At 36.2% G+C, this 25,287-nt stretch overlaps 1 protein-coding gene across 3 annotated transcripts in view; it reads left to right on the top strand.

Moving 5' to 3' along the window:
- astn1 (astrotactin 1) overlaps nt 1-25,287 on the top strand; it is a 1,266,263-nt gene that overhangs the window by 1,155,131 nt on the left and 85,845 nt on the right. For all 3 annotated transcript variants that reach the window (XM_051933197.1, XM_028811318.2, XM_028811317.2), the window contains one exon: nt 13,392-13,527. In XM_051933197.1, coding sequence (XP_051789157.1) covers nt 13,392-13,527 — 136 coding nt within the window. The remainder of the gene's footprint in view (nt 1-13,391; nt 13,528-25,287) is intronic.

Genomic DNA, 25,287 nt, shown 5'->3' with positions numbered 1-25,287 from the left:
CATTCCAAGTCAAATCAACCAGGTGTACCCATGTTATCTAGGAGACACCTTGTAAAATTGTTTTGATATAAGATCAATAATTTCCAATTTATAGCCAATTTTGTGAAGGGAGAGGGGTGTCAAATTTGACATGGCATTACTTTTTCCACAAGAACATATCTCAAGATCAAAACCACCTAGCAGGCTCAAATTTGTGCGTACTGGCACCTTTATAGGTATAGTACATAATAAAAAAATGTTTGTTCTAGATGACATCACTTAGTAAAAGCAGACCTTCAAAAATTGAAAAAAAATATTTTGCATCTTTGGCTTTGCCATGTTTAGGCTTTCAGTAAGAATATTTCTAACTGATATAGCCTGCTGAAATTTTTTCATGTTTAGATACCTACACCGGCTTTTCAAAAGGTTATAAACAAACAAGAAACTACATCAGGGTTTGACCAGCAGACCTCTCAAATGTGAAAAAAACATGTTGGGTCTAATTTTCAGACCAGCTTAATGTGATGTGGGGCTGTCCAGACATTTTAAAATTACTTTTCCTGTATCCTATATGGTCTCTTCTTTCTCCAAAAAAAGTCTTACTTTCCTTGTATAATCTTTCATTTTTAGTTTCCATTCTAAACATGGGTTAAATTCACCATTTGTCAGTAATGATAATCATCAAGTTCTTCATCACTAACTCAAAAAAGTCACTAAATCAACAAAGGCACATTAAGCACATCATATGAACAACAGCTGCCTGATTTATCATTAAATACAACACTCCTTATAATGAAATGTTAACACCTTGGTATTGCAGCAGCAGGAATTTGACCCATTCCTGTTTCAATTGAAGTGCAGAGTGTAGGGCATCTTTTGTCTTTGAGATCATGATGGTATGTAGGTGCACTAAGCAGTGGAATGACACATTGTAATGGCACCCAACAAAGATTGGGTCTCTAGGTGGTCAATGGAAAGACTGTGCAGGATAGTTTGGATGCATGAAACATATCAGGATGGCTGATTCCGCTTCACTCTTGGCATGAAACAAACCAATCCAACATCTTTCATCATTCAATAGGACACTGGTCTAATGGGAGGGATGCATCTGACCATCAAAAGTGTGACTGTAAGAGGACAGGATCTCAGCTGCTGCTTCATTGGTGAATATTCAGACAGTCAATTGACTATCTTCATCAGACACCCGGCTGACTTTGAGCCTGCCATCTTCTGTGGGATATAACAGTGGTATTCTCAAGTACCAGGTACTCTTTTTGCAATGGAGAATTCTCTGTTCAGCAAGTTGAGATAGGACATCATCATTTGATATGGAAAACAGTTTGACATTTTTGATAACTTACTGTTTAAAAACTCAGTGATTACAATTATTGACACATGGTGCATTCAGCCTGTGTTTAGGATGGAAAATAAGAATTTGAAAGATTTGCATCAGAAAAGTAAGGTTTGTATTTTGAGAAAGAAGGGACCATGTAGAATAAAAGAAAAATAGTTTTAAAATTATCTGCACATTCCCATGTGCTGTTAAAGTGCTCTGAAAATGAAATCCAAAATGAGTTTTTGGATTCTGCTGTTCAAACACTGATACTGTTACTTTTCTGTTTATTGCTTTTTCAGAAAGCCTACATAGTTATCTGAATAAGGAAAAAAAAATCAAATGACTGTGTTGGTTACAAATATGTGTTTCTGAGGCTTAAACATAGCTTAACTCAAATTCAATTTTGGTCAATTTCAAAGGGGCTGTTTTGACCTTGTAGGGTCATCTGGACCAAATGTTTTAATTTTATCACATACTATACCAATTAATGTACCAGCATGTAAAGTCTGAGCCTGCTTGGTGGTTTAGTTCTTGAGCTACGGATTTGTGAAATTTGATGAAAAAGTGAGGCCGGATAAAATAGACAATCCCCTCCCCTCAGTAAACTGAATTTTTGAGTCCACAGTGTGTGGGCCATTTGTTGATTTGACATGGAATGATCCATACAGTAAACCTGTAGCGTCGACGGCAGTCTACAGCACATTCCCGTGAAGCCAAAGTTGTAAAGTGACATGCCCAGTAACTCACTCCAAATAGTCCGCGACTTGCCTCTTTTGTCTTTAGTCATAAGGATGAGTGTTAATGAGAGCTGACAACCAATGAATGCTCATCCAGAAGTTCAATGCATTGTGTCCTGTAAGGGGCATTAGTGAGCCCAACACTCCAGGTGCAATTACAAAGACAAGTCCAGGGTTCAAAATGAACATTTTTAGAAATACCTTCAAACAGGCTTCTTTTTTTCCAATGTTTCATAATTTCAAACCATGCAACTCTTTTTTTTCTTCTCTTTCTTTTCACCTCCACTCTTCTCAGTTGAGCTTTATCCATCCTTCACATCTGACCCCATCTCACTTGGGTGAGGTGGAGACCCTTCCTTTATACCAGACCTGGGAGTAGTTTGCGTGCCACCATATTGCACCCAGGAAGCAATAGGTGAAACAGAACCCTTCTAAAATGAGGAATGCTCTCTTCCACAGCTCCCCCTGGTGGCTCCCAAGAAAACCAGGAGAGCCACCCATTGGGACTACAGCTCCCATGCAGCCCTGCAGGTGTGCCCATGCGAAATCCACCAGAGGGATGCTTCCACCTACCACACTTGGGGAGCACATGGTTCTGAAAAGCTGCTTCCCTCCACCCCTCTATTATGATGGCCTCTTTCATCCCAGAACCACATGTCCTCTTTGACAACATATGATGCAGTGATGAAGAATAAGGACCATGGGTGTTTTGAACTTCACAAAGTGTCTAATGTCTTATGCTTTAACAATAAAAGGACCCACTTGCTGTAGCTGTTAACCCCCCATACAGTGCTACTTCCATCATGTACCATATTATTGGCTGTCACAAAGAGGTAATCAGGACTGTGCTGGAAAGTTGGCTTACGATCGTTAAATGTGACATGCCCAGCAAATTTTAGTCATTTAAACTGACATGATCTAGTGCTAAGATTAGTAGATGCACTTGGCAAATCTGGCATGCCCTATGACTAGAAGTTGTATAATGTGACATGAACTTAAAGGCTCCATGAATATAACAAGAAAATTAATTTTGCCTCATCATGTTCAGTCTATGGAAAATAAGTCTGTGGAAAGTGAGGTCAGGCAAAAAATACAAAGTTACACTGGCTAGTTACCTCTTATTTGTAAAGTCTGTTATATTGCTGAATAAAAGAGTTAATTTGGTGATTTTTAAACTCAGTCCAGGGGACTCCACATGGCTACAAGTTTTTTTTTTTTTTACAGTCAGTGAGTCATTTTGCCTCTAATTGGTGTCATTTAATTTGTTGGTTATTCTACAGTCACACAAGCATGGCAGTGTGATTTTTTACATTTATGAGCCATTTAGAAATATTTGGATTTTTGCTATAACTTGAAGAGTTTAATTCTCTTTGTTTTCCTATTAATCTCCCTTTTTCTTTATAGTTTTCTCCCTTAAATTGTGACAAGCAGAGCAGACACCCGAGCAAATGAGGTTGCATGCTGAAAGGCTACGTAGATCTATTTCAGCGTCAGCCCCATGAATGTGCACATTAGCAAATAATACATGAATAACCAGAACACCTGGAACAGAGGAATGAAAATCACAACAATCATGAGAAATTCAAAAAACAAATTAAAAAATGCTAAATTATTTCCATGTATCACACGCAAATGCTTGATACAGTACATACTAATAAACATTTCACAAATTTAGTATTATAATTTAAACATTGATCTCAAAACAAAGAAACTGGGAAGTTAAAGCCTACTTAATTAGGCAGGGAGTCTAAATGAAAACAGAAGTTGGTTTGAACAAAAACCTTCAGCCACATGGACTCCCAGTGCTGAGTTTGAGAGACCCTGAGTTAATTGATGAGGGACAACTGACACTCTGAAAGGACATCCTGTAACCACAAGCCCATCAACTGTTCCAGGGTAATTCTTGTGGAAGTGAACAGCATTTTTAAGTGGAAACATAAAAATATTTTAAGAGCCCCATAAATGCTTGAAAGCAACCTGGTACATGTTCAGCATAGGATAGTTATCAAATACCTTTTAATTAAAGATAAAACACTATGTGAATAGCCATAAAACAAATAAAGAATTGATTTGCAGAGTCTGGCCATTGTTAATCTATTCACAGAGAATAATTTTAAAAGAATAGGATGCTTAAAGTTCCCCAGGATATGAAAATAGAGTAGCCTCAAGTAGGGCCTCTAGTAAAAGGGTTACCTAAGATCCAAATGTAGATAGTTGTCCTTGATTAAAAGACCCCCAGGCTTTCTGAACCCATTTAATTCATTACAGCCTAAGAGGGCATTGAAGCCTATACCTGTAATGCTTGGCTCACAGCAGCAAGGTTTGAGGTTTGGGGCCCAGTCCCACACGACTCATACAAAGCTAATTTAGAGACAATCTGAGAAACATTTTATTTCGTGCAATACACCAGAATTACCTGAGATAACAAAGTAAAAATAAATGAATAAACTCCTTATGAAGTGCAGTCTTTAAACTGTCACTGGGGCACATTGGAAAACAAAATGTAGGTCACAAGGCTTTTGTGCCACTTTTCATTGGGCTGGGTGCTGACTTTAGCAAAAGGGAAACTCTGAAGCGTTTGCATGCTCTAGCTACAGTCATCAGCAAGCACAGTTATTGTTTGATGAAAGAACAAAATGTCTTTATCACCCACTTAAGAAACTTTGTAAATGCTCCAAATATTTCGAAGGGGGAAAAAACACCTGTCAGGGGCCTCAAAAACCACTTTGATTTAGTTCCAGGTTTTAAAAAAAACTGTCAAAAAGACAAAAGACTTGAATGAATGTTTCTAATTATACAAAAGGGAGGGGGTATTGTCTTTTCTTCTTGAGGCTGAATATGAGAGGCCTCCAAAAACACACATTTCATAAATATATCCAGCGCATGCAAAACAGTGCTGTTTCCGTTAAATCCAGTTATATTATTACACACATGCAGAGCTCGTGTCTCCATGCTGCATGAAAGGACATGTGACCTTCACTCCAGCAAGCAGCTCATGTAGCATACAGTGGGTTACACATTACTTCTTCTGAGTAAAGTCATATTTGTAGGTATTAAAGAAATTTTAAATGCTTAGTGACTGAATATTGTACATTTTGAAATGTTGGCTTTGTTTTAAATATAGTGTTTCTAAATTGGCAAAATGTCCTTCCGCATTCTTTAGCCAGTTCTTGGTTTGTCAGAGCTTTTCTGCAATGAGTATTGATATACAGCTCTAAATCCTTACTAAACTGATGTATATCATAATTCCCCACTATGAATTAAGGGAGGACATGTATAGGAAGAGCTTGAAAGTTTTGTATGACAGTGAACCTTTTGGTGAAGGAGGACAGCATGGCTAGAAGTCTGGGATGTGGGACCATGGCATGTCTGACCCACAATTATAAGAGCATAGAAGCTCTGGTGTGAAAAATATTCAATTTTTGAACTGCAGACTGTTTATATTAAATTTTAATTATTTTGCTCAAACGAACCAGGATGAGCCGAATTTACAGGACTTTCATTTCAAGCATTGCAGATTGTATTGTACTAGTAATTTATTAATTTGTTCCAGTCAGTTTCTTTTTCAATTACTTTATGACCTGGGAACAGGAAATAAATATAGATGCCATAGAACCTCTTTTAATTAATTTACAACCTGTGAACGGGTGGATGCCGCAGGACTAAGAATTATCAGATTAGTTTACAGTTTGGGATGGGAAGGAGTGCGAAAGTACTTAAAAGATCAAACTCTTTGATCAGAGTTATTTGTCATGAGAACAAGATAGTCAATCAAACGTGTGCATTGTCACATGTTTCGAAAACCCCTGTGTGCACTTTAACATAAATATGGCTTGTCTGACGGACCAAAATGAAGAATAAAAAGCAACAACAATGGAGTGACATCAGAGATCAACAGATGTGAGATTATCTGATTTGGATGATAGAAAACATAAATATGAGCAATATCAATCGCTAAACCAAAAGCCACACATGACATTAACCCCTTGACACTTGCGATTATTTTAAGAATGTTCAGATCCAGACTTTGCTATTTTATTTTGTTCTATATTTTCTTCTGTTATGTATTTTTATACGTTAATAAATACCATATTGCTTTTATGTTTTCTATACTTTGTCTTTATCTAGAGTGACTGAAATAATAAATGGATACCAAGTGTGAGATAGCTACTGCTCTTATTAACAGGGTTTATCAAGGCTATTGAGGTTGCTCCTCAATAATTAGAACAACTGCGGTAATTGCTTTCCTTTTTTAATTTTTTGGTGTTTTTTCTTCTTTTTATCTTTGTTTATCTAGTTTGACTATGAAGTCATTTGTTGCTTAAGTTTGACTTGATTGTATCCAGTGTTATTTTCTTCAAATTAAATTAAAATAAAAAAGCATTGCAGTAAATGGAGACATAGTTTGGTTAGTAAGTAGCATATAACCAAGATGGTTTTGGTTTTATATGGTTAGTAATGACATACACCCTCATGTTTGTTAGTTGCTGAGTGACTGGCACTTGGCTCCACTTGAGATTTTGTCTGGATAGGATTGTTATGTGTATGTGTGGGTATATCTGTTGACAGGGTGAGAGTAGATGAACTCAATAAATGATCCTGGTAAATTTCATGAAAATACAATACATAAATACAAAATGGCTTAGCTCAACAAAGAAAGAGCTATTAAGGGATACCGTTTAACATTTTTATTATTTCAGGGAAAAAAAATGTTTTTAAATCTGGAAATGTGGGTTTTATTGTCTTATTCTGTTTGCCAGAAGTCTTGAAAGAAAAGTGTTTAACCTAAATGATTTTAAACCTTCAGTATTCTGCCAGCTTTCCAGCGCACAGTGTGAATATTCTACATTGGTCAAAACTGTCTTGTGCTGTCTTTTTCACCCTTGGTAATGTTTTATATCCATTATGTTATACTGATTAGCATATAACAGACCAAACATAAAAATGTATACCGTATTTCATATGATTTTTTTTTCCTGAATTATAGTTTTACCTTACAAACCCATACATTGTTTGGCTTCTGTGGCTAATGGATTTTTCATTATCAAATGTAAAAGTTAACAGTAAAAGAGTGTATTAAGCATGTAAACTTACATTGTTAATTAATTAATTGGTAAAGTAAGGCCTGTACATCTTTACACAGTCAACAAAATGAATAACTAAATAAGTGTGGCATAATGGTGCAGTGCTTGGCACTGCTAACTCGGTGCTCCAGCATTCAGATTTTGAATCCTGTTCTGGGTGATTGTTCATGTGGATTATAAATATTTTCTCAGTGCTTGCCCAGGTTTTGCTTCTTGTAATCTGATGTTCCTCCCACATCCCCCAAAATATGATGGTTGCATTAACTGGGAGTTCCAAATTAGCCCTGAGTAGTTATGAGTTAATGGTTGTGATTATGAATAGGCCCTGCAGTGAAGTGGTGGCCTGTCCAGGGCTGTTTCCTGTCTTGTGTTCTTTGCTGCAGGGACAGGCTCTGACCACATGTAACTCAGAATTGGAAGAATTCATTAAAGTTGTGTTACATTTACATTTACTGGTTTAACAGATGATTTTATCCAAAGTGACTTACAATAAAGTTTAACATAATCAAGTAAAAATCGCTCTGGTGGACTATTTAGGAACGGGTGCTACAGGATAAGGTTATAAAATTGATCATCACAAGTGAAGAACTCAGAACAAAATACAGTCATATGCTGATTTACAGCTCGCCTGAGGTGATTCATATTTAAGAAAGATGGCCATGGAAAACAATAGGGTATTAATGTTGTAGAAACTGCATAAACCCGCCGCAGTAATAAACCATTCATTATTATTATTATTTCATGGGGTCTTTTATGTTTTCTGACTCTTGTAGGTCTCAATAAGGTTTGTTTTTACTGGTGCTGTTCTACGTGGCTAATTCTTTTATATTAGGCCCACACCATCTTCCTTACACCAGTGTTTCTCAGTCTTTATTGTTCTGCACACAAGTTTTGCCTTTTTAAAGAAACACTGGCGAACCACTACGACCTCTTGCAAACCAAAGATGATAACCCGTGACCCCTCTGTGATTGGGAAACACTACTTTAAATGGTCTTGGTGTACTGGCAGTTAAAGTATGTGAGCCAGTGACCCACTACAGACCACAGAGCCTCAACTGAAATGACCTGTATCTGCCATATGGCCAGTTTGATATACGGCCAAATTCTCAGTTCAAAATGGAGCCATACGTCTGCTTATGACTGTGTGATAAGATGCATTCGGATCCTAGGTGATGCATGATTTTTTTAACCAAAACAGAGTGCTCAGGCTTGGAGGGTTATACAGTAGTTGCTAATGGTAATGTGGTAGAGCGGCTCCAGGGTCTTGATGGGCAGTTGGGTAACCAGGTAATCACATTCATGACAGCCAAATTCCTTGTTAACACTCTGGAGTCCATGATTAGTGCACCTGCATGCCTATTAGCTTAAAAGGAGCCTGAACAGGGAGATCAAGGGGAAGAAAATAGAAGCATGGAGGTTAAATATAAAGAAACAAAAAGAAAAGAAAGAGACAGCATTATGGCAGAGCCAGTGCTACAAGGTGAAGACAAGCTGTTGGGCTTTGCCCCACGTGGTTGACCCTTAAAGGGCAGTGTCATTCCTGCTAAAAAACCAGGGAGTAGGAGTGACCCTCTGCTCTGAGTGGTCTCCCGCCTTAAGTTCATGTGGTGGTGGAAGACAGGAGATAGTTCCGGCAGGGACCACAGGAGCCTTGCTCTGAGGGAGGGCAGCAAGGGACATGATTCATATATGGTTCCTCAGTGTTGGTTGATCGAGGTGGCTGGGGTGCAAGCTCATGAGGAGGTGGTTTGCACCTGTTGATGGACGTCTCCTTGGGCTAGAGAGAGCACCAAGGCAAGCTAGACTTTAAGAGAACGGCATATCTTATGTTCCTTAACCTTATTTTTAAGGATTATTTATGGATTATTTATTGATGACTTTTAACTTCCTAGTATCACATGCTTTTATGGATTATTTACTTTATTTGACTTTATTTGTTTAATACTCTGCACTTCTGCACTTTGGAGATTTGAACCCCTGCTTGAATTTTGAAAATAAAAGCACTTGCACTCATTTGCACTTACCTATTGCTTGTTTGTGTCTTTGTTTGTCTATCCCATCCCAGTCATGTTAGTGATGGTTCCAGGTGCAAGTTGTGACAGGCTGCTGGAGCCAACCCGATTTGTCACAGACTGTACAAGCTAGTTACAAAAACTAGGTTACACAAAGCTAATAGCTAATATCAGACAGAAATTCACCAAACAAGAAAGTATTCAAACACATCTTAAACACATTGAGGAAGGGTCAGAATTTCAGATGGAGGTGGGAAGCCCATAATACCAGATAGGAGCTACACATGAAAATAAACTGGATTGAGATTTGATGAAAACAGGAGATGGTGTCTCCATTTATATACACCTCTGTAGTCAAGTACCAGTGATTTCAACTAATAAGTGCCTGAAAACAGGAGTGATATGTGTCTGCCTTGGCTGTTTGAACACCAGACAAGCTTCTGTATTTTGAGTCATCTGCTACAGCTTAGTGACATATGCTAGTACTGCTGCCAGCAGACAGTTACAGTAGTCCAGATATGATAAGACCAAAGTTTAGAACAGGAGTTGTACTACATATTCTGTCAGATATGGTCTGATCTTAAGGATATTATATAAAGTAAATTTGCAAGACCAAGAGACAATTGCAGTATGGTCAATGAAGGACAGCCACCCCAACGCTGCAAACGGAATAGGCGTGTGTTAGCATAATAAGCCAAGCTGAACAGTGATGGGGTGATCTGCTTTTGCCAAGTTCAGCTGGAGATAGTGTTCCTTCATCTGGGTTGCTATATCAGTGAGACATGCAAAGATTCAAGCTGATACCATGTAGTCCTCTGGAGGGAATGACAGGTACAGCTGCATAACATTGGCATAGCTATGATAAGAGTATCAGACCAGATAATAGAGTCTAGGGAGGTGTATAAAGAAAAGTGGAGTGGCACAGTACCGATCCTTGAGACATCCTGTGCTTTCCTGGTGTGCTATCAACATCTCTCCTACATAGACACACGTTAGGATCTGCTCAAGAGGTAGGACTCAGACCACCTGAGGACAGTCCCAGTATTGCCAAGGCTTGTCAAAGGCAGAGGAGAGATCTAGCAGGTGACACATTGGTAGGTCTAGCCAGCTGTAATGCGTCTACAACAGTTAGTAGAGCCATCTCAGTGGAATGGCCTCTCTTGAAGGCTGATTAGGATCAGCAGTCTGTTCTTTGAAAGAAAGAAAGAAAGAAAGAAAGAAAGAAAGAAAGAAAGAAAGAAAGAAAGAAAGAAAGAAAGAAAGAAAGAAAGAAAGAAAGAAAGTTTATTAGAAACAGCATTGTTCCAGTGTTTGGGATTGAAAAAAGAGGAGAGAGATTGGTCTATAAACCACTTGAGATTGGCTTCTTGAGAACAGGAGTTATTAGGGCCTGTTTGAACAATGTGTTACTAAATACATGTTATGAATAAATAATATAATCAATATTCCCTATTTAAAATGGCAATATTTTGTTAACTTCCATATCTCAGTTGCTTCTAGCTATCTATCTGTTTTTGGAGCTCTCGTTTACCAGTATAGGGCTGTATTTCTGTGGCAGCAAGGCAGTATCCAAAAATACTGATGACTCCCGTTCATCACATAACATTTATTATTTCTTTATATGCTTCTTTTGGTTTAATATGTTAGCACTGCTGATTTTCTTTACTCGACCATTTTGTGTGTCAATCTATCTATTTTTCTGTTTTTTAAGTATGTTGATGAACATGGCCAGAGGCCAGCTAACATATCCTTCTATGAGAATTTATTGGACCTTATCAGAATATTTAAGATGTTGCGGCCTGAAATACTGAAGCAATTTACTGAATGCCTGCCCCCTGCTTCTTTAGGGGAGCTTATTAATGACAGGTGAACCTACAACAAATTACACTAGTGCCATAGCAGACATCCTGTGACGCAAGAAATTCATCTTAAGAAACATCAGATCCAATGTTTTAATGAGGACATGGGCTTTTTATTTTTGTTTCAGTCTGAACTTTCTTTAGGGGCCAAATTTATGCTGTGTATCAAAGTAGCACATAAAAATTATTTAGTATATTGTACTTTCAGAAATGAAGAAAAATACATGGTGTGGTTAAAAGTTGCATAGTTAAAATTTCATTTGCTGGAAAAATGCTGACAGTTTCTAAATTCATAAATTGCAAGTCCCCACCTGGAGGTTTCTAATGTGCCCACTTGAATAAGAACCAGCGTGGACCTCTTGCTGGCTCTTGTAGCCAAGTACTCTAGCTGTGAGTAATGGCATGTCTTCCTTAGTAATAAATAAATCAAGTAAAGAGATTGCTTAAAATCTGATCTATTTTTTTATTCAAATTAGAAAAGGAATTGACAAATAATACCTTCCAGAAAGAAGGTAAAGGTAATCTTCAAATTGTCATTACAACCATATGATTTAATATACCTTATTTAGTGTACTAACATATATGTGTGTTAGTCCCCCCATTTCCTGAAAGAAGAGCTTGAATTTGTCAGAACTTCGGCTTAACAAAGGGCAACAGAGGAATGCTATCCCAATTTAACTCCTATGTTTCCCAGAGTTTTGTAAATCTGTACTCAAACGTAGATGGTTCCATTTCATTCTATAGATGCCCAAATACACTGAGATTTGGTGACCTGAAGGAAACTCAGCAAAGGTGAATTAACATTTTGTGTTTCAGGAAGCATTTAATGATTTTCTTAATTGTGCAACATAGAGCATTAACCCTACTAAAAAGAAAACTTAATTTAAAAATAAGCACACTGCTGCCATGATACACTTCATCACGCCATATTCAGAAATTTTTCTCATTGAAATATAATGTATACTTGTATTAAGGAACTCTAAGCATTGCAGAAAAATACAACCTACACTTCTGAACTCACCCTATTGGCTTGCGTTTCACCCTCTAAATAGTTATAATGCAAACACAGGAAATATTGAATATGTGTATCTAATATGTGTTTCTTCATTTTGATTATGGTATCTTTATTGTGAAGCATGGTTTTCCAACTCATAAAATTATGAGTATTACAAAAGGTAGCTCACAAATCATATGCTCCAGATAAAAGCTTGGGGGTCGTTATAGAAAAAGCATCAGAGGAGCATTTCAGCATTGTGAACAAGACAGGAATAAACACAGATGGGACTCCAATTGTTGGAAGGACATATTAAAGCACATAACACAACACACACTCATTCCAAACCAATTTAAAAACATCAATTAACTCAATGTGAACTTTATTGGAATGTGTGGAGAAACCTGAATAGCACCAGGTGAATCACCCAGGCAGACATAGGGAACACATGAAGGTTCCACACAGTCACTGATACTGCAACACTGCTGCACGGTCCCACTTGTGTAACTACTACACTTTAATTTTTTAACATTTGGTGTGTATCTGTGGTCTACTTCAAGGTGAGAAGCTTGTGTGTTTGTTGCATTTTTAATAGGCTTGTTTTCCAGGCCAGCATTGTTTTTGCTGTTCACTAATGCACAACACAGGTATGATATCATTTTAATCCTCATACATTTCTTTTGTGGAAAGTTGTAGGAGATCTACAATCCATAGAGACAGCAGAGTTTTTTCTTCTAACTCACTTAACTTACTTGAAATATACTGTAAATACTGGAGGTGATGTATGTGACTGAATTTGCAGTATATTTATTGTTTTCTTTTTCAAAGGTGCCATAAAATTAGTACAAATCATTGCGTATAGATTAAACAAGAAATCAGAGAATAAAATCTTGAATAAACATATACATTTTTAAAATATATTTGAGAATTAGTGTTTTTTGAGTGTTCAATATGAAATGTTAACCGGAATATTCTGCAGTATTTATTAGGAAAAGAATTAATTAAAGTCAGTTACAGTTAAAACAACTACATATGGTGATTTATAGTGTCCTTAATTGCAGAAGGTAAAGTCGGGAAGTCTTTAAAAATCCTTTTGCAAATAAGCATTTAAATGCAGAGGTCAGCTGCTTAGCAGCATGCCTTCTTTTCTTGTTCTTCTTTATTATAATAAAAATGTGTTCATGTGTTACATGAATAAAGAATAAATTACACTGTATTACAGTTAACTGATTATTTTTGGCTCTCTCTTTTCAATTAACCCTAACATGACTTTAACATTTTTTATTTTTGAAGGTCTATACAGCTTTCATTTGTATGGATATTCTTTTTTTGAGTGAGTCATTTGTATACTTAATAATGTATTTTTATTTATTATTTTTTCTTTTTTCAGAAGCCATGCTTAGCTTTGGGGATGATATTCTTTCAGGTGCTAAATCTCCGTGTGTGATGCTCGGAGGAGTTCCTGACCAAATGACTTCGTCTATAAGTCTCATAATCCGTTGCCTGGAACCCGATACCACATACATGTAAGTATTCTTTAATACTTTCTGTTTTTTTGTCATTGTCATTATTCATTTATAGAGAGCACATTTTTAGTTAGCATACTAGCCTTTTTTATGAAATGGTCAGGAACATAACTGAAAACCTAAGCATACTTACATTTAATGTCTAATTCATTAAATTGATATTCACTATCAACTTTGACTGTACGCCCTACTTTTTGATAAGTTTCATTTGATAATAAGTGTTCATTTTTGTATTTGTACTGAGTTACAGTAAGAACAATACAAGAGACTGGCATATTTAGCAAAAATAGTGATAATGGTTGATCCAAAACTTATACTGTTTGAATGCTATTTAATGTTTTACTATTATTACATTGTAATTTTATATTAAAGGAGGCTTCAATAAATGGTTTGAAGGATTTTGGCTGTAATCCTCATCTGAAACTGCTTCAGTCCTAGTTTAATTTCTGGCTTACATGTTCCCTCATGTTACTATGAATTTCTGCAAGATATTCTTGCCTCTGTCCTAATGGTTGGCTAATTGGTGTCCAGTGCTAATGTGTGGATTTGTTCACTGCATAGGTTCTTAAACTATGGATTGCGTGTTGACTGATTTTGGGTCACACAGAGTCGTGATGAACAACTGTAATCAATGGGAAAAGGTCCTGTATGGTTTCTGGAATGTCTTGTGATGGGTCACCATAGGTAGTGTAAGCCAACCTGCATTGGCAACCCCCCATTCCCCCAAAATTGCTGTCAGCAGTGATTTTTACAGGGGTCACCAACCCCTGGGATGACTATTGCAGGCAGTGATAATAGGTTTCAAAGACACAAATAAGGCAAAATTGGGTCATGGACAAAAAAGTTTAAGATCCACTGGTTTACTGGATGGACTGATGTCCACTGCAGGATCGGTTGCTGTACTCTTGAAAGATTTAATAGTTTGTGGTTTCCCACAACCTGAAACAGGATAGTTTCTGCATTATATCTGTAGTATATTGTATGTACTATAAAAATTCTTGTCACAAAAAATATCAAATATTCCATAATACTATGGTGAACTAAGGTCAAATGTTAATTGTGGCTATAGGCTCTGGCTCCTCACAACACAGAATTGGAATAAGTTGGTTTGAGGAGATTATGTTGTCTCAGAACTATCTATTACATTTAGATATCTTTATATAATATCCATATTTTCTTTCCTGAGATGAGAAGTATTTGCGGTCTAGCTATTATACTGCTTTGAATCCACCTGCAACAGAATTAGAACATTAGAACAATCTAGACGAGAACAGGCTATTCAGCCCAACACCAGTCCTATCCACTTAATTCTTCTAAAAAAACATCAAGTCTACTTTTGAAAGTTCTTAAAGTGTTACTGTCTACCACGCTACTTGTTAGCTTAATCCAAATGTCTGTTTAATTAAGGACATGACACCAAATAATGTCAGCAGTGGCAGTGTAACAATGCCCCTTGCCCTTTGGCTTCCAAAGTCATCTTGTGGGAAGCAGAGGGTCTTTTCCCAGGAAAAACGTTATCGTCTTTAAGTTGCAATGGCATACTCTAGTGCTTAACTCTCTCTCCATGAAAGTGGATCAGAGTGGTTTACAAAGAATTATGAGTGGATGTGTGCTGCTTCCCTTCACAGCTATTGGTCTAGACACATTTTTCCATCTTAACACTGACATCTATCTATCTATCTATCTATCTATCTATCTATCTATCTATCTATCTATCTATCTATCTATCTATCTATCTATCTATCTATCTATCTATCTATCTATCTATCTATCTATCTATCTATCTATCTATCTATCTATCTAGCCAACTGTCTTGATAAGCAGAGGTGAGGTCCTATTAGTCTGGTTCAGAACAGGAAGGCATTTTAAGCCATACTAAAGCCTGTTAGGCCTTGCTGAAGTTTTAATCCATGCTGAAGTAGGCTATTATTTTAAGACATACTGAAGTTGCAATGCCAGTTGGCTCTAAAGTCATTTCACACCCATGACGTGTCCTAATATTTCAATACTCCTGTATACCCAAACCACTAGACGAATAAATTGTTAGCACCCTCTGTGCCCTATTGGTTGCCATATTTATACAATATGGTTTCTCATATTTCAGTAGCAGAGGATCACTCATTTTTTGGGTTGTTGCATCTCAAACGAAAGGAAATTTCATACCTCTGGCAACTCCTCATGTCCCAAGAACACCATCTCTTTGGGTAGTGATAACCAATTAATATATGGCATTTTGTACTTTTGTGCATCAAGTTACAAAAAAGCATTTTCAATTTTTGTATGGATGCTACAATGTTTTTCATCCATCCATCCATTATCCAACCCGCTATATCCTAACACAGGGTCACGGGGGCCCGCTGGAGCCAATCCCAGCCAACACAGGGCACACGGCAGGAAACAAACCCCTGGCAGGGTGCCAGCCCACTGCAGTACAATGTTTTTAGTAAATGATTTATTGTTTGATGCTTGTTTTGTTCATGATACTGATAACATTTCCATTGGAAACATAATAAGTAAGAATGAAAGATTACTTTCAAACAAAAAGAGTTCCTTCACTAAAAGCTACTTAGCTCCAGTATTATATCCAGATACTTTTTAATGGATGATAAGATTTCGGCTTCATGGCTCAGTCGTTTATTCCACATTCTATTAATCCATTGTGGTATGAAGTGATTTCTGTATTCCATTCCGAATGCACTTCCTCTTGCAAAAGTAACTTTTTAATTGGAATAATCTTGGATCAACTTTACCAGTGACTTTGATATTGTTGAAGACTTGAATTATGTTGCCAAGTAGCCTTGTGTTTTTAGGATTACAGAGGTTTAATTCCCTTAATCTGTACTCCACATTAGGTGTCTGTTAGTGTAGTACTGTATTAGCTGACCTAAAGTGTTTGCCAGAGGGAAGTTTTTTGGAACAAATGATGATCTGGATGAGATGAGTCAGTGGTGATCCTTTTGACATGGTTTATGACACTAGCTGTGTACAAGTCTGCAACAGAAGGAACAGCACAGACAATTATTTTCGCAGCAGACATCACAACACACTCTCAACTTATTTTTGGAAAGAACTGTTTTTTTGCATCATCATTTCCTTAATGCCAAGGAAGCATGTGCTGTTCTGTGTTGGATGGACACAAGCTAGAGTAACTGCCATGGGAAATTTGCTTTTTCTTTCTTTTTATAATTTTTCACTCCCAGAAATGTCTTAATTAATATCTGTGGCTTACCGCTTTATATTGACTGTAATAATGGCAACTGGAAGAAGAACTCATAAGTAATTATCCAGCTCAGTGAAGGAAATTTTGTGCACTACAGGCTGCTCTGAGTGATAATGTTGTTGAAACCAAAATGGACATTATCTGTTCTGAGCTGAAGAAATTTATGACTGAGCAAAATGTATTACTGCAGCTAATTTTTCAGTAAGAACTTTAAGCCATTCATCACATTATTAATGAACTCAAACATGAAAAGAAAAAGAAGACCAAAGAGTTTGGAGCCATAGCGGACAGGGTGCTCTTCAAAAAAAAAAAGGATTTATAACAATGCCTTTTATCTTTGGAAGAAGCATGCCCTCATGTGGTGGATCTAGATATGAGTCATAAATCACCACTTAAGATCTGAATGTAATTATTCTAAAACTATATTAGTCTAATATACTAATGGCTAAACCCCATTCAACTTTTCCTGTTGCAACTTTTAAACTAAAACCTTATCTTAAAAATCTGGGCCCTTTCATTTCATGTACATTACAGATTTGGCATAAAGCTGAGAAGCGCCTTAACTCTTAGCCAAGGTAGCCCCCTCCCATTCTAATGTTCTATAATTAGGCCCTATGTATTGGTGGCAAACCTCTAGTTTTCCCCCCATTGATATTCCATGGAATATGGACACTAGGGGACAATTGTGATAATAAGGCGCAGAGCATTCCAGCATCTTCTTCTTTTTTTTTTTTACAAAACTCACCTTTAAAACCTATAGTGTTCCACTATTCATCTCATTCCCACCTTACCCTTTCTATAATTTACTTCATGACCTGCGGTATAACCCTGTACGCATTGTAAGATTGGCGCTATATTGCTCCCGACCCAACACAGACTAGACACGGAGACACGTATAAAAATAAAGAAACTTTTATTTTTCTTCAGCTGGAGGGCACGTCTTCCCCGTAATCCCTCCAGTCACAACACAGTCCCAAGCACAGTACTCCAAAACCCACAAGTAAACACACTTTCTCTTCCTCCACCACTCCTCCCTGGCAACCTCGTCCTCTTCCTTCCGATTCTGGCCGCTGAGTGATGGTCGCTGGCTCCCTTTATTGGGTACCTGGAAGTGCTGCACTTCCGGGTGTGGCGAGACCAATGCCCAAAAGGGCCCAGCAGCTCCTGCTGCAGCACCCCCTGGCGGTGCCTACAGAACACAACAGGGCTGCACAGAACTCCAACCCCCATGAAGACCTGGGGGAGTCCGAGGCACCACTGCAACCCAGGGACGCTGCCATCTAGCGTCCAGGGGGAGATACTGGGTTTCCCACCCTTGTCATCCTGGTATATTTGGTGAAGGGGCGCCCCGGCCATCCGTCACAGTATTGTTATTCAGGGCTTCCTACTAGTCATTACCAATTCAATCAGTTTACTAAGAGATTTTCTCTCTGCTCCTCATGTATCATTGAGGTCAGTATTCAGTAACATTGCCTAAATCTATCTAATCATCTAAAAATCCAAACCACAAAAATGTATACCTCAAATGATATCATTCCTCATAAACAGTGTATCACGGAATGAGGCTATCTACCCTTAATGTCAGTTCTGCTGGATGAAGACTCCAGGAACACATCTCTATATGTTTTGAGAGTATTCCTCAGTATTTACATTCTGCTCTTTAATTTAATCTTTTCTAACATCCATACTATACATTTATATTCCTCTTTTACCTCATATATTTCTACTTTTGGACCGCTCTTCTCTACCTCTGAATTTACAATTGCTGTAAATCTGGCACCAACCTTTTGACTGAAGTCTGCTGGCACAATATCCTTTTTTAATCTGATGTTTTTATCTTGAGCTATCTGTGGCGAGAATTACCTTGTCATCCGAATGCAACATCACCAAATGGTAAGAGCGGCTGCATTTAGTTCTGACCTGGTGGCTAATATTACTTCTTTCCCATCAAATTCAAATTCTTGGCCTCTTTGCAGGTTTGCTGGGTACAGGCCACTCTACACGCTGTCAAACAACCTTTCTTTTCTACAAAGTTCTTTTCCAGGGCTGGGATGGAGGGAGGGGTGCAGAGTGGGAATGGGTAAGATCGAAGGGTTCTTTTGTTTGTATCAATTCTTATTTTTGGTCTTTTACTTACTTTGTCAACCATGGAACCTGGGTATTTATGTATTTGTATTATAGGTTTCCTCTACTATAAACAAATATTTAATAAAAATGTTGTTGCCTTTTATACATGACCTATAAATTAGCCATGCACATGAATAGTTATTAATATGCATTATATATTAAAAGATGAAGCAAACAAGCTAATGGGCTCACTCTGGAGCCATGTTATTATGTCTTATGTCCTTGTAGATTAGGTAATGCACTGTATTGATTGGCTTATTTCCTTGCATATGGGACATATAGTATACAGTAATGTGTGTATATTTATTTATATTTTGCTATGTGTTAAAAAGTATATATAAATTATAAGTATTATTAGAAATCAAACATGATCAGTATTATTAATACAAGCCAGGTTAATATTAAAGTATGTGATTACTATAATAAACAAAGGTGAAAAATAATTTGGTATTAATAAGGCAGAGTAGATTTTATTTTCCTGTTTATCAATGTCTAGAGGAACTTGCTATTGTAATCTACTGAAATGCACCCATCTTGATCAAATATTGGTAAATACAAAATCATTACTCAATGATAAAACTATTGTTAACAAAGAGTGTATTTATTAAGAGAAAATCATTGGCTAGTTATGAAGGCCCGAAGGGTTTAGAATACAGACACTCAAGGTCTCTAAGTTGTAAAAAGAAAAAAAAATCTAATTAAAGTAATCAAGGAAAACAAGTGAACAAGTGAAAGAACGCTACAGGGAATTTCAGAAGAATAACAAACTTCAGACTATGAAAGATAAAATGGGGATAAGTATTAATGTATGAGAAGTAAAAAATGAATTGAAGGAAAACAGGGGTTTGGAAACTTAAACCAGTTATTTAACAGATAAACAGATTTTGCTAATTATATACTCAAATAATTTAGATTTCAAGTTATCAATCTCGATCACTATTAAATAGCAATAAGTTCATTTTTTTATTCATGCTTTAGGCACTTCTCTTATATGAACTGATTTCTTATGGATTTGTATATTTTTTACATTCACTATTAACTTGCTGTCATCCTAGAATTTTTTGAAAACCCTTTTTCATGAAACTGAGTTTGGTTTTAAAATTTCAAATGAAATTGCTCGGACTGATTTTATGTTCTAAAGTATGATTATATAGCAGTAGTTATACCCCATATCATTACTTGAAACAATATGAAATTAGAATGTGATTGAAAGCCATGATGGATATAAAAACCTATTTTAAATGTAATTGCAATGGTCCACTTATTCTTTTTGTTTAAAGTTATAATATATATATAGGTACTGCATATGCCAAAGTAGAATGTTTTGTTATGTTAAATTACAGTTTGAACAAATTGCAGAGAATCTTAGGCACAAGTGTCAAGAACAAGATCATTAGAAAGATGTTTGTTGTTAGTAAGTGAATCAGGTTGACAAAATACTTCATTTAGAAGATAACATTGTTGTGCAAGTGTACTTTTCTTTGCTAAGTAACTTATATCCATCATACCATTTTCATTTATTTTTATAAATACTTTTTCTAATTTTGTATCATATACTTTAGTTTTGTCACATTATACTTTTTTGTGTTATCAATATATAAGGATGTAGTCTTTTGTTTCATTTTGCCTTGAACCATTTCTGACTGCAAAATATTCTTGGTTATCCATGTTTATTAAGGCAACAACTGACCAGAAGACAGAAACTGCTTTTCAGTACGTTTAGAACTTAATTTTGACAAAGAAGATAGTTGGTCAAGTTCATCACACTCCTTTGGTTACTTAATAACTAAGGTGTCCCAATGTCTCACCCAGATACTTTTTAAAAGTTACCATGGTTTCTGCTTCACTTACATGGCTTAGTAATTTCTTCAAAATGCCAATGATCTTTTGTAACAAAGTGCTTCCTGGATTAGTATTTAATGCACTTCTCTTTAATTCCTGTTTTGTCCTCAAGTGTGTTATTCACTGTTTTACAACAATAATATTGTGGATCAGTTTTATTGTTACCTTTTAATATTTTGAAGGCCTGATTTAGATCTTCTCTGCTTAAGACTAAAGAGGTTTTATTCTCTGAGCTTCTCAAAGCAGGAAATGCCCTTAACTCTCCCCTGCACAGCTTTTAGTGCTGCTGTGTCTCATTTTATAGTGTAGTGACCAGACCTGCACACAGTACTCCAGATGTGGTCTCATTAGCGCATTTAATAGTTTGAAAAACATCCCTTGATTTACAGTATATTCAACAACTTAATATTATTTTTGCCTCTGTAATTGCTCCTATAAATAAATATATAATAAATTCTTTTCAGGAGTTGTTTATTTAGGTTAGCATCATCCATCTTGCATTTATAATTATCATTCCTTTGTCAGCATTGCAGTACTTTGAACTTTTTACATTAATATTAATTTCCTAAATGTGCTTGCTGGATTTTAAAGGTAGTCTAGGTCTCTCCAAATTGCTTTTTTGCTTCCTTGTTGTTAGCTATCCAATCAGCTCTGGTATCACTGGCTTTTGAAAAAGTCAGTGTCTATGTTATTAATATAAATTCAGTCCAGTCTCTGAGGGAATTCCATTTATGACCTTAACTCATGTGGAAAATTCTCTTCTTCTCTCTACTCATTGTCTTTGGCTGATCAAGTAGAAATTCATCTTTGTAAGTTACCTCTGATGCTATTAACTTATAGCTTTAAAATGAATCCTTAGTGCAGTAGTATATCAAAGCTTTTTTAAAAAGTCTGAGTAACATTATATTGTATCTTAGCCTGTTTAAAAAACTGTAACAGATAGGTTTGGCAGATTCGTCATATTAAAAAGGAAGGCTAATATTTAGTACATTATTTTATTTTTTTGCCATGATGACAGGGATAGGTTGTCTCTGTGAACTTTACCACTGTGTTGTCTAAAGATGTGTGCTCTTGATAGAGTTATCCACAGCAAATTGGCCTAAAAGGAGGGGCCAGACAAAGAACAATATGATAAAGACCATTATGATAGTCCTGAATAAATCAAAAATGGCATCACCCATAACTGGGATAAAAGGACACATGCCCAGGTTTTGCTGTCATGTGGGCTCATCAACCACAATGTGAAAGATGAGAGTTGGGTGCAATACCAGTTGAGTAACAGGTTAGACTAGAATATTAGGACATTTGGAAAAACTTTAACAAAAAAACATTCCATTCACCCCGAACAAGTTCACAAATCCTATCCACCTACTTTTCCCAAAATAGCATCAAGTCAAGTTTTGAAGGTCCTTAAATACTCTATGCCACATTACTTGGTTCTCTGTGTGAAGAAAAAATGTTGAACATTCTCTTTGTGTCCCTGTGTAAAGTAAAAGCCTGGATCTACTATACAAATTCCCTTCATAATAATCATACTGAATAAAAGCGCACTTGTTTTGTTATACGTGTACCTTTTGCTAAAGTGTTTATTTGATATTTGGATTTCCGTCTTCACTCATTATACACTTCACGTCAAAATTTTGTCATTTAGTTCTATAACATGAATAAAAAATTCTGTTTTATCTATGTGTTCAACATTTCTTGCCTCACATTTCCTGTTATCCTACCTTTACCCAGATCATTGTAGACACAGAACACACATGAAACGCATGTGTTCCAAATAACAATATATTATTTACCCTATACAACTCCAGGCACCTCATACCCAGATATACAGACTTGAGCTGGGAAAACTTTTTGTCCGACTTGAGCTGCGGCGGTGGGTGGGGATGGGATAGCAGGCTGCTTGCTGCTTGTGCTGATCAACACATTTACAAAACAAAGATGATGATGGAGAGGTGAGAAGGAATATAAAGTGGCCTAGGATTCCGTCTTTTTGTGTATGCTGCAGGGATTCTAGTTTTAAACATTTCAGTCATGTTACCACTTAATCTCCATTTGCTTAAACTGTAAAAAATCATCTACTTCAAGCTTTCCCTATAACTCATATCTCTCAGTCCCGTAATCAGCCCAATGATTTTTCTGTTGAAACATAATTATATACAATAAATTTGGGTATGGCCCGAACATACATGCATGGATCAAACTACTGTATACCAGTCCAGAAGCTTCAGTTTGTATTAACAACATTATTACAGACTACTTCAAACTAGAACTTGGTACTAGACAAGGATGCCATCTGTCACTACTACTATTTCCAATTGTCATTAGCTATTCACTTTCAAAATGCTTCTGAGTTATCAGAGAAGGACTAGAACAGAAAATATCACTATATACAGATGATATGGTAATATATATATATATATATATATATATATATATATATATATAAAAAAAAAAACAGATCAACAAAATACTGTGCCTGCAATCCTAACAGCACTTGCAGAATTTCAAAAGATATCTGGCCTCAAAACTAATTTGAATAAAAGTGTGCTTTTTGAAGTGAACTCTCTAGCACACAACATTAGATTGGACACCTTCCCTTTTATCATTGCAGATCAGTTTAAATACCTAGTGGTAAACAGCACAAGTAAACATAAAGCTCTTTTTCAACAAAATTTTGCTTTCTGCTTAGAAAACTTAAACAAGACTTGCATAGATGATCTACCGTCCACCTCACCTTAGCAGGGGGAATTAACACTCTCAAGATGAATATTCTTCCTAAGCTTCTTTTTCTATTTCAAAGCATCCCCATATACATTAACAAATTGTTTTTTTTTAAATTAGATTACATCATAACCTAATTTATTTGAAATTCAAAATATCCATACATCCAAAGGGCACCCTACAACAACCTAAAGCAGAAGGTGGCATGGCTCTACTTAACTTTCTTTTTTATTATTGGGCGGCAAATATACAGGTACAAGCTATAAAAACCTGGACACTGACACAAATAGATGAAGACATACAGGTTTGGTCCCCAATAAAAATAAAATCCTGCAGTACTTCTTTATATTCCTTGTTTTGTGCCCCAGTAAATACAAGTTATCGTCAATATACTAACAACCCAAATGTCATTCATTCACTCAAAATAAAGAACCAATGTAGGAATCACTTAAAAATAGAAAAGCTTTTACCTGTGGCACCTCTACATGATAACCACTTTTTACCACCCTCTCAAACTTAACATAGTTTTTAATGTTTGAAAAACGTACAGGATTAAATCACTTACATTTGTACATTGGTAATGTCTTTGCATCCTATGAACAATTACACTCCAAATTTAGCTTCCCATCAACAAAATTTCTGCACTATTTCCAAATCAGAATTTTTTGCTAAGCAAAATCTGCCCAATTTTCCTCACCCCCAACCTATTTCTATTCCAGAAGAAATATTGTTCAGTCGTGAGGTCTCTGACAGCATTTCTATAATATATAAAGACATTTTAAAATCCCTTCCTTTCAAATATCCCAGAGTACAATGGGAAATGGATCTCTTACTCAACATTTCAGAAAAAGAGCGGAAGGCAGTCATGCACAGAATTCACTTGAGCTCCATGTGTGCAAAGCATATACTTATTCAAATTAAAATCTTTTATCAGACACATCTATCTTATTTAAAATTATCCAAAATGTTTCCAGGGCAAGATCCAACCTGCAAACATTGCAATCAAGCTCCAGCCTCATTGAGTCATAATTTTTGGATGTGCACCAAATTAAAATCATTTTGGACTAACATTTTTAATTATCCTTGGTGTTATAATCTCTGATAATCAATTAACAGCTGTGTTTGGTGGACTCCCAGATGGGCTTAAAGTGGAGAAAGACAAACACACTGTAATTGCCTTTACTTCACTACTAGCATGTAGACTTACCTTGCTCAACTGGAATAAACCTAACCCACCTCTTTTCAGTCTGTGGGTAACTGATGTTATATACTATTTGAAATTGGAAAAAATCAAATTCTCACTTAGAGGATCTGTTCAAAACTTTTTAAAAACCTGGAAGGATCTAATCAATAACATTTTAGAACAAGAGGATTCTCCTCTCTCTTTTCTACTCTTAAAGTTTTATTCTGGCTGTTGGCCTTCCTCTCTTTCTCTTGGGTGGGAAGGTTAAACTGAATTTAGTTTGTTACATTTGACTTGTTTGTATGGTTTTAATGAATTCAATGAAAAAAAAATATACAATAAATTATATATTAAATGTCATGATATTTCATACTGCATGATATTGTCCTTTTTGAAAGAACAAAGCATGAGAACATAATTATGCATTTTAACTAAATTAAAATGATACATTTGAGAAACATAATTAAACGAGAATTGTGAAAGTCATTCATGGGTAATGGTTTAGTTCAAGAATCAAACGAATGAGAATTATGTATGTACCTTGCTCTGAAGTAACGCATTATTTTTGTCCTCTGATGAATCAATTTTTTCATAAACATGAATCGACTCTTATGATTTACTGAAAAGAGTCTTCCAAAACAGCAAATTATTTACAATTCAC

The sequence above is a fragment of the Erpetoichthys calabaricus genome, chromosome 10 (genome assembly GCF_900747795.2).
Source record: "Erpetoichthys calabaricus chromosome 10, fErpCal1.3, whole genome shotgun sequence".
Lineage (NCBI taxonomy): Eukaryota > Metazoa > Chordata > Cladistia > Polypteriformes > Polypteridae > Erpetoichthys > Erpetoichthys calabaricus.
Note: the sequence above shows the minus strand (reverse complement) of the source record. Positions and strands in the feature narration are given on the sequence as shown.